The following is a 10,618-nucleotide window of genomic DNA, read 5'->3' on the forward strand; positions in this document are numbered from 1 at the left end:
AAGACTGCACAGTACAATGCAGCTACTGCCACATCACAGTCAGTCTGTGTGTGTTTATGAGCGCACACGCACGTGCGTGCACTAATGTAGTGATAACTTCTGACTTTGCAAATACTTCTTCTGAGTGCAAAGATAAATAGTTACACCTATAGAGTGAATGTACAGAGAAGGATATGCTTCCACATTTGCGGTAAGAACACAGGAAATGTGTGGGTTTATATGTCAGTACCCAAAAGTACTGGCACCTCCATCAGGCTTTTACTTTCCGCTGCTGGTTTCAGGTGCCAGTCATGTTTTAGCTCCTCTCATGGAAGAAAGTATCAGTGGAGAAATTTACCTTTAGAAGCATTCACATATGTGGGCTTTCCATTTGGAAAAATTAACAGGAAAAAATAAGGGTAGAAATGCCACTTTTTCAGTCCTACACACAAATATTTTAGTGGGGCTGAAATTGCAAGTGTGTTTAAGGTGCATCCAAAACCTAAGTCACATAAAAGAGCATACACGTGGCTATAAGTAAATCCTGATTTGTCCACAAATCCTTGGTGTTATACAAGTGATGCTGGGCAAGAAATAAAGTTCTGAAAAATATGGGTGCACCTGGTTACATCAAGCTCATATTTCATGAAAAAAAAAAAAAAACAATTCACAAAACTCAAAGGAAACCCTGGCCTTAGGAAAATACTGCAGAATATGAATGGAAATAAAAATTTTTATCTTAGTGCTGCATCTGACAATCTGTCATTCAGCAGACACTTAGGATATGTTTTTTTCACACTGCTTTTGAAGTGATATAATTATTTCTGCTGATGTCAACTGGCAGAGGAAGAAACAATGAATTTTAGCCAGCATTACTTTTGTCTGCCCATGCTGAAATGAAGCAGGAGAACTTGTGAAAAACTGTATGCCCTTTGGGTGGCGCCTACTGCAAAGCATTTGGTTTCGTTCCTTACACAGTATTGCTGGGAAAGGTCCCAGCCTGCTGCTGGCCGGGTCGGCTTTTAGTCCCTGGCTCCTTTGGGTGCTGCTGGGAGAGCGTGTGACCACAGAGCATCAGGGATATCTGGTAGGCAAAGAGAGGACAGGGAATAGAAAATGAATAGCATCTATTTATAAATGCAGTTTGCATTTGGTAAAAGTGAGTCATTTGCCTCTTTGGTATTTGGTTTTATACTGGTCTGGGAAAAAAAAATCTGTAAACATTTTATTGGTTATTAAATTTCTTATTTTTTAACATACTGTTGATGTGTACACCCATGAAAAAAACAAGTCCTTGCCTAGCCTCACAGTTAAAAGAACAGAGAAGACATCAATTTTCCATCTTTTTCAGGCTGCAGTAGCATGTTTACATTACTCTAACAGACATTGGTAGGCTAGGTGGGAAGAACAGGTTTTAAGAAAGGCTTTGAAAGCATAATTATAGTTAGAGAACAAGAGCTGGCACACCTGCTCTGGGGTGTAAGTATGTGGGTTGTTAGATCCTGGGTCAGATCTAATTTTCACCGGTGATTTTCGCCCATAAGGACCTGGGGTGTGTGTGGAACGTGAGGCGCGAGCGTAGCTGGGCTCCCCTCCCGCCCGACCTGCCCGGCCAGCAGAGCCAGCAAAGGATGTTGTAATGTGCTGCTGGATGTGCTAACACCATCCTGCCAACACCTCCAGCCCAGTGGAGTTGCAAGCAGGTCTCTCTCTGAGCTTGATTTCCTGCCATTGTTTTAGAATTGCTTCAGCTTAGACATGCTGGTGGCTCAGCTCTGCCCACAAAGTCTCCTCTGTTCTGTAATCCAGAGCATACATGTTGTATGCTGCTGGTATTCATCATATATCATGTGGCAACTTGAAATGTGATATGCATTTCTAAGCAGCTGTGTAGTGCAATGATGTAACAAGGTTATCTGTAAACCCGCTTATCCGTCAATTTATAAAATAAATATCTAAGAAAAGAAAATACACCCAAAATACCAAGAAAAGAAAAACAAGGAGTTAATTATCCAACACAGAAGATTTTATTTACAATTAGACATAATGATCTCAGAAAGAAGAGTTTGAGCTTTATTTTATTTGTATTAAGTTCATTAACATTTCTAATAAATGATTACCCTGCACTCTTTGAACAAATGCAAATACTCAATATTAACCTTAATAACATGAATTAACAAAAACTGTAACCAGTGCTTTGGACAAAATGGCTATTAATTATAATTCAAGTGCAGTCTAGGTGCTGAACATAGTTTAAGTCCAAACCTGCATTGCGATCAATGCGATTATACTTATGAACAAACGTATCTGCGTGCATTGGCAAAATTGGGCCCTGAGACATTTAAAATCACGGCCTGATTTGCTGGATCACTGCTGCTGGCGCACCACATAGCACTAAACCACACTAGTAGAGCATACACTAACTTGCTGACAATGGACTTGAAGCCAAAGAAAACTGAGCTGAAAAGCTAGTGCATCAATAATGGCAGGAGCATTGCTGCCGTTCCTTTGGTGAAAAGATCTCACTTTTAGATTCTGGCACAGAAGACTAGTTTTATTATAAAAACTTGGTGTCAGATCTTGAACCACAGCAGAGTTGTGCATATTTCAGAGGAGAAGGTGACTTAATGACTTTAGTAGTCCTCATACTTTTTTGACCAGGCTATAGGACTCTAGGGACGTTTGCAGTTGTGTCAGACTGTCCCCAGACTAATAAAATCATAAAATCGTAGAATCTGTTAGACCAAACTGCTCAAAACCCCGTCTGGCCTGGCCAGGGGTGGAGCATATGAGAACAGAGCATCATATATGACACCAGCAATAATGTACAGATGAGAGAAACATCCTATTTTCCATTGACTAGCGAGCACCATGAGTAATCAAATTCATTGGCTCTTTAAGTGAGAGCAGAACTTCCCTCGAGTGCCGTGCCTCCTTCACACCTCCTGCCCCGTTACTTTGCATTTCCAGCTCACAGCTGTAAGAAGAGGGTGGAGCCATGTGCCACGTAGACCTTGCCTTCAAGAATAATCTCTTGGGATTTCTGTAATTCATCAGCTCTGTTGATAACCACACAACTTTTTCCACAAGGAACGTGGGATTAGAAAATAGCGTTTTAGTCTGTTGGGTTTTTCCCTTTATTTTCAAAGGAAGAAAATACCTTGCTAAAGATACCGGGTGAAATATACTGTCCTTTACTAGCAAGATAAATCCTTCTGGTTTAAAGTCTATTGTAGCACTAATTCCAAACACCAGGCTATGAGAGGTTGGCCATATTTGATCTTCTTTCTTTGCAGCTCTCATTTATCAGCAAAAAAGATCCAAGAGATCTTTGAAAATGCTGAACTTACTTAGGCTCTTGTTCTGAATTCAGTGAGTCCATGAGAAAAGGAGAGACACCACAACACTCAGTATCTGCCCCGTTGACTGTCATTTCTAAGACATGGCATTCACATTAAATGAAAAAGTATACTGCTTATGCAGATGTCAGTGTTTGTTACCTGTCTACAGGCTGATGCACCTCATTAAACAAATGGTTGCACAAATTTCCTTGTGGCAGATGGTTTATCAGTAAAGAATTGGGGCTACCTGTTTTCATTTAAGTTCTTCTATAGCAAGGAAGTGGAACCCTCTGATCTTTGATCAAAATCATTCTCTCAGTGTTTCCTGTGTCCGGAGCATTCTGGAATATTTTCTCTTGAACTTGAAGGTGACAGATCATTCTCTAAGGGAGGCCTTGGGTGAAGTGGGGCTAAGGTAGGGCAGAGGTTGGTGTTCAAGCAAGAGCCAGAAAGAAAATCACACGGGAGGCAGCAGAGAGAGCAATGGAGCAGGTTGAGAGCTAAGGGAGTGGTTCAGATTACTAAACAGCTGTGGAGCCAAATGTTGATGAACTCCATCAACATACGAATGACTGCTGCATGTCTATGAGCCGTCTCCATATAAAATGTATAAACCACATATTTTAGTAAGTCTTTTATTAACCTCGTGTATTACAGTTAGTAACTTTACATAATATTCACATTCAACGCAACTCACATCCCTGAATAGAGGACAGAGAGCAGTTCTATTGCAGCAGCTTCCATTCCTTGAAGGAACAGAAAGAAACATCGCGTTGAGAGCATCTAGAGCACAGCATGAGCTCAAAGGTGGTGTCATTCCCAGCCTGTGCTCAGAGGCAGAACATCGGCAAACAGCTTTCATTTGTCTTGCAAATCCCAGAAGAAAAAAAGTAGCAAGTTGCATAAATGGCAGAAGGTGGACTAAAATCCAACTGAACCTCAACATCAGTCTGCTCGAATGTCATTTAAAATTTGTAACAAGGTTCAAATAATCAAAGTTATTTGAAAGCATAGTTTCCTTGGTGGCCTCTTTAGTGATGTCAGAAGTGTGGACCTTTGGAAACATTAGCTTAATTAGGTTAGTGAGTTGGTCTTCTCAAAATGGAAAAGCATGTTGAATTCCATAGCATGTGGACTGACTGTGTCTTGAATCATACCTTTTGTCTCTGAATTTTAACATGCTGCTTGGCAGAAATTTCAATTAACATTGACTACCTCTGACGTCTCCTGTCACCTGTAGCGAAATAAAATCAGAATTCAGCATGTGAGGAGGTAAGTCTTCGTCTTAAAAAAGTCTCTTTACGACAGCATATGTTTCACCATAACGTTCATGTCTCTGCACTTCTTTTAATCACTCCAAAAATGTTTGTCTCCCTAGATGTCAGTGCATTAATCCACCGCTTGGTTATTCTACCCGTGATGGGAGTATATTTAGTCTTAGCAGGCCAGGTATGTTCAGGAGATGTTTAGGCTAACATGAGAGTCATGCACGATTAAAAGAAAAACGTGAGAATCCCTATCCAACAGTCGATTAAAAATATAATTTACAGTGGGTGCTCTGAACCCCAGAGAGGAGCATGTCCTGGAAGAGCACAGGAATCTGCAGCTGTGTGGCCCCTGTCCCAGAGAAGTACCAGAGGGCACTTCTGAACAGTTTACCAATCATGGATAAAATGTCTGTTTTCATAAACTCACAACAATCGTGTTATGTTTTGGAATAAAAAAAACTGTTGATCTTCTGATCTAGTTCCCAATACCCTCTCCTGAGCATGTTAAGAGCATCCGGAAAGTTTAAGGCTGGGAAGAGAATTTGAAAACATTAGTTAAATTATCTGGATAATTTCTCACAGAACAACTGCTGAATTTACTAACACTTAAAAACAAGAACAGCTAAATACACAATGATTCTGAAGTTCTTGAAACCCTGAGGAAGGAGTGAGCCGTTAGTGCTTACTTACTTATTTTAATTTCTTTGATCTGCATATGAAATAGGAACCCATGAATGCGAGGAACAGCACAGAACCTGCAATCATTAACACCATCTGCAGCACACTCAGCATCTGGACCCGGCCCGTGACTTTATTTCTGAACATTTCTGCTTTCTCATCCCCAATAACAGCAGACTGAAACAGTGCAAGAGAAATGTCAGTGAAAGGTAAGTATGCAAGCACTCGCTTGCCGAGTATATTCTTGGCATGTGCAAATCACAGCATGAATTTAATTGCCCAGTTTCAGGACACCAAGACTGAAAAAGTTAGGTCGTTTTTCTTTTCTTTTTTTTTTTTTTTTTTTTAAACAGCAAAGATTAAGAGTCAGAAAATATACTAACCTAATTTAGCCAAAGAAGAGGAAAAATATAAGGTTTTTGGACTTTTGATAAAGCTCTGAAATGAGAAAATAAGTACAGCATGTCACCTTTAGTTTGGTTCATAAGCCCAGTCTCTACTTAAACGTTTTTTTTTCTCCTCTAACTACATTTCTACGTTCCATATGTAGCTTCTTAGTATAGTTTTGGACTCAAAAAAATAAGCCTGCAATTAATTGCAGCCATTTTACATATCAGACAACCATCTCTTTCTGTCTAGTCTTCCATATGTGGGTACTCAGAAAGAAGAAAGTTGGACACAGCTGGGTGTTGGTGAGAGGGTCTGAAGATCTGTGTGGTGTTCACCTTCCAGACATACACGATCCCGAAATGCACATCTGTACATGTACATTTGGGCCAATGAAGAGAAAAAACAAAAACAGCTATAGAGACCCATCAACCCTTGTGATAAAATCCATTTAGTAACAGAGAATACATAAATCCTCTCTCTCTAATTGGATTTATTACAGAAAGTACACTTTGCCTTCTACTTCATCTTTGTGGCCCCCATTTGGGTTTTGTAAGAATGTTATTTTTAAAAATATGTTGCCTTGTAAGCTTCTGTGGGGAAATCAAATGTGTGTTAAAAAACTTGGACAACGTCTTGCTCAAGAAGAGTTCCTCTTTTGATGAAATTTATGTTCTCTGAAAAGTCATGACTGAAATTTTGGTAAGAAAGGTGAAAAGGCTTTAGGAAAGTATTTTTATTCCTTCTTTTCCCATTCATTTCTACTGACATTTTCATAGACCACTCAGCCCTCTTGAAAAAAAAGTCTTTAAAAATAAAATAATGAAGTAGTACTTACTCAATTTTTGGTGCAGGTTTCACAAGGAGGTTTACTTGCAGCCTTTTTGCAAATTGTAGTGTAAAACCAGTGATCTAAAGCCAGGGGAAAAAAAAACCCCTACATTAATTTTAATTCTTGAATTGGATGCCTAAGCCTAGAATATGGACTTTATCAAAAAGCACTTTGATATTATTTTATCCTTATGTTTTGAAGGATTGGGTTTTTATGAAATTTTAATGTTTCTAAGGGTCTCATTTCTCACAGAAGTTCTGATTTTGTGACTTTATCATAGTTATTGTTGTAATCTGCAATTAAAACTTACAGGAAAAAAAAGGTTAAAAATACTAAATCAGTCATTAAATGTTTAATATAAAAATATGGTTTACGATTTTTTTCCACCAGAAATTACCTAAATTTCATTCTTCAATAAGAAAGATGTTTAACTTGCATAGGGCCAAAACCAAATATTTCATATCAGAACAAACATATCAAAACAAAGGTCAGATCTTTTTTTCATCTCCTCCTTTTCTGCTCTGTCTTCCACAAAAATAAGACAGGGTGTGATTCTCGAAAATTTCATATCGGGTTTAGGAAATTCTGGTTGATGCCACTATTCCAAATAAAGTGAAACAAAGATTTAAATTTAGATCTCCCCATTGAAGTTACATAGCTTAACTGTCAAATTATATGACTAAAAATATTTTAGTACAAAATCCTGAATTTTACCTTTTCATCCAAGTTCAGAGCAAAATAAAATTTTGAAACCTTAGAATCCATCACACAATTCAGAAAATTTTGGTAAATACACTTAAAGATAAGAATGTGAATCACTGGAACAGAAGTAAAGGTAAAATTGGAGGCAGTCAAAATCAGAGCTGTCAAAAATTCATTCTGTTTGTGAGCTCTGTTGGACAATCTGAGTCACAAAGACTATATTGGTCTGTTCTAGACTAGTCTGTTCAAACATCTAGCAATTTTCTTTGAAATAAACTGCTTTATATTTATTTAATTGCAATTTATTTTAATTTAATTTCAATTGATTCAATTAATTATAGAAAAAATGTTCAGTTATAGAAAATTAAAAATATTTAGTATAGACGGAACAGAGGAACCTCCATAGAAAAGAATTTTCTCAAAGTACTTGAAGGTAATAGAAAAGCTATAGCATACCTCAAAGTTTGCGAATCTTTTTAGTCCTACATTCCCAATAAGGAAGAATCAAAACTTATTTTCCAAACTTTGAAGGTCAGAATGTGACAAAATTCTGCTCTAAATTTCCCCTGCTAAAACCGTAACACTTTTGTGAGCAGATCTTGCAAAAGCAAGCAGGAAAATATTGAACCTTCTGCTCGTCCCCCTGGGTAGAAGGCCTACTCTACTACAATTAAATTTAAACACCGCAAGTTTACAATTATTAAATATTTGGACTTACAGGCTCTACATCTAGAAACGTCTCATGCTCCTTCTCGTTTGGGCTCAGGCCTTCAACATCATGCAGTACAGAATCACTTGCATGAAGAAAATGCGGAAGAGAGATAAATACTGGTCTTCCTATTTCAAAAAAAAAAAACCAAACTCGCTTGAATCAGTAAGCCTTGTTTCAGTGCTCATCTTCTGAGGCCGTTTTCCAGGCAAACATATTTTTTTTATATGGACAAACAATCCTGATAAAAATGTTAATAGTCCCACCCTCCAAAAAATCACTTCCTGTGATTCTGCTGTCATTAGGAAAATTCGCCTGCTGAAATAAGTTGTAGTTATAAAGCCTGCTTGTCTGGCCATCCCCGCTCTGTGTAGCTGGCAGTGCTCCCAGTTTCACTCTGGAATGAGGACCTGACTCTTACTGTTTCCCCCCACCCTCATGATCTTGTTGTAGTAGAAGCCTGAAGGGAACCCATGCTGTCCACTCGGCACCCAACGCAGGTTCCGTATATATTTATTTCATTAAACCAGAGCGAACCTTAACCAATAGCGTCTCTCAATCTCCGCATGAGTAGTTAGTTGTGTAGACACACACGCTGCGTGTGAGCTACCACAAATGCAAGGACTGTGACTGTCTCTGCCTTTTATACAGTGCCTATAGAATCCTCTTCTGTACCTGCTGTACGTGCACTCCTGCAGTTGCAGTATACAATCTGGAGTATCACGCTTTTGCATAGCATTATGCAAAATAGAGAAATATTACAGTCCTCGCTTCGGGAAATGGTCTCACAGGCAATCTGTGGGAGAATTCACAGACCGACACGGACGTCCTGGATCTTAGACTAACACCTCAGCTACAGGACACGTGCTTTGTCCCCACTTAAATGGTTTGTTTGGCAGTACCGTGTCACTACTATACCTGCTTTGCAGGCACTAATATCTAGGACTCCAGCTACTGTGCAGTTCTTTGATATGACTTCATCTGTACAGAAGCAATAATTATCTCTGACTTCGGCAGGCGATGCAAATGCTTCACGAGGAACTGTGAAACGATAGAGTGTGATGCCCTTCACATCCTGCTTGCCCTGGAAAACTCCATAGATTGATCTGAATATAAAGGAGGAGAAACATGTTTCAGTTTGGATTGAATCACTAAATCATCTGAATTCATGGCAATACTCCTTGAGGATCCCCAACCGTCTCTCTCTTAAAAGAAACAAGTACTCCAGAAAGACAGTGTCCAGGCACCCTTCCCTCTGTTGGGCAGCTTGCAGGGGGGCTCCTCTATTTCTCTGTGGAGAATATTCCACACTTTCACAAAGAGATGTATAAGCTCAGAGGTGAGCATGACAATACACAAAAAGACAAAATTACTATTACCAATAAAAACCAATACACACAAAACTAACTAACTAACTAAGAGTTCTTTTCCCCACACACTTTTACACGGAATGTTATTATGAAATTTTTGAAAGTTTTCGGACTACAGTGGGAATACTTATCAATATAAATCAGTTCTGTTATAGGTTTTTGCTGACCTGATGATACTAATCTAAGCTTTATGATGCAGGCGACATTCTGCATATAACCTTATTCCATTGCGTATGAATCAGAATACCACTTAAGCTTCTTTTTGCTGATACATTATCAACTGATATGGAGATATGGTTATTACACAGCAATGTAACCAGGGCAGCAACACTTTGTATTGCAGCCAAACAAAAGAAGGTTCCGGGTTTGGCAACATGGACAGAACCATTTTGCATGACCTTGTTTCAGCACGACCTTTGGGTGATTGTTATTGTCCTCCTTCATCTTTCATTAATTGTGAGAATTAAACAGCCAGAGGCCTCTCTCAAACTGTGTGCAATCAACCCAAAGAATTTTATCATTTCTCCTCTCCATAGAATTCCTTTTTCCATGACCTGTGAAATGCTTTCCAGTTTGGTGATACAATTACTTCCAAAAAAAAGGAACTTTAACTTCAAGTAAAAACACTGATCTTTAAAAACAAACAGTCTGCAAAGCAAATGGCCCACTTTAAACCTAGTTAAAAGGAAGCAGCTGTTTCCAGGCAGCAAAATAAATAAGGGGGTCAAACAGCCCGAAGTAAATACACTGTGATGCACTTTAAATCTTTTAACATTGCTTTCAGCGATCCAGCTGGAGAACTTAGGGACACTGGTTAGAAACAGTAGAAGCGGCAGGCTGAAAAGCCATCAGTATAGGATGCATTAAGCAGTTTTGTTTGTTTGTTTGTAAATACATAAAAATAGGATACGTAAAAATACCCTGTGAGAAAGCAATTCTGAGTATCTAGTGGACGACAGTAAATCCTGTTCTGCAGAAACGCCGAAGACGGGCGAAGTGGCCCCTGCTGCACCTACTGCCGTCTCAGACCAAACAAGGCAGGTTATAGCCCGGGTCCTCATCTTAGAAGCAGCTCAGGACTTTGAACCCTGTGTCCTCAGTGTCTTTCATAGATCTGGAACAGCTCACAACAGCGTCCTGAATTATACGTCCATAACCAGCTGGTAAAATACACCGTAACCAGCTTGCTACTTGACATGAATAAAAGCGGCAGAATCAGGTTCTGAGTCATAAGCACAGCTGACGAATTTACTTGTGTTTAGGCAAGAGGTTTATGTTGAACCTCCTCAGTGGGCTGAGCCCCAGCAGAGCCACTGCAGGTCCCCCGAAACGGCGGCGCGGGCGGGTGGCAC

At 39.3% G+C, this 10,618-nt stretch overlaps 1 protein-coding gene across 1 annotated transcript in view; it reads right to left on the reverse strand.

The window, feature by feature from the left end:
- Positions 1 to 5,278: 5,278 nt before the first annotated feature.
- Positions 5,279 to 10,618, reverse strand: part of CD36 (CD36 molecule (thrombospondin receptor)) — a 26,017-nt gene continuing 20,677 nt past the window's right edge. Inside the window, 5 exon segments of the mRNA XM_010283617.1 lie at positions 5,279 to 5,443; positions 5,650 to 5,704; positions 6,492 to 6,565; positions 7,906 to 8,024; positions 8,815 to 9,002. Of these exon segments, the coding sequence (XP_010281919.1) occupies positions 5,279 to 5,443; positions 5,650 to 5,704; positions 6,492 to 6,565; positions 7,906 to 8,024; positions 8,815 to 9,002 (601 nt within the window).

The sequence above is a fragment of the Phaethon lepturus genome, unplaced genomic scaffold (assembly GCF_000687285.1).
Source record: "Phaethon lepturus isolate BGI_N335 unplaced genomic scaffold, ASM68728v1 scaffold5883, whole genome shotgun sequence".
Taxonomy (NCBI): Eukaryota; Metazoa; Chordata; class Aves; order Phaethontiformes; family Phaethontidae; genus Phaethon; species Phaethon lepturus.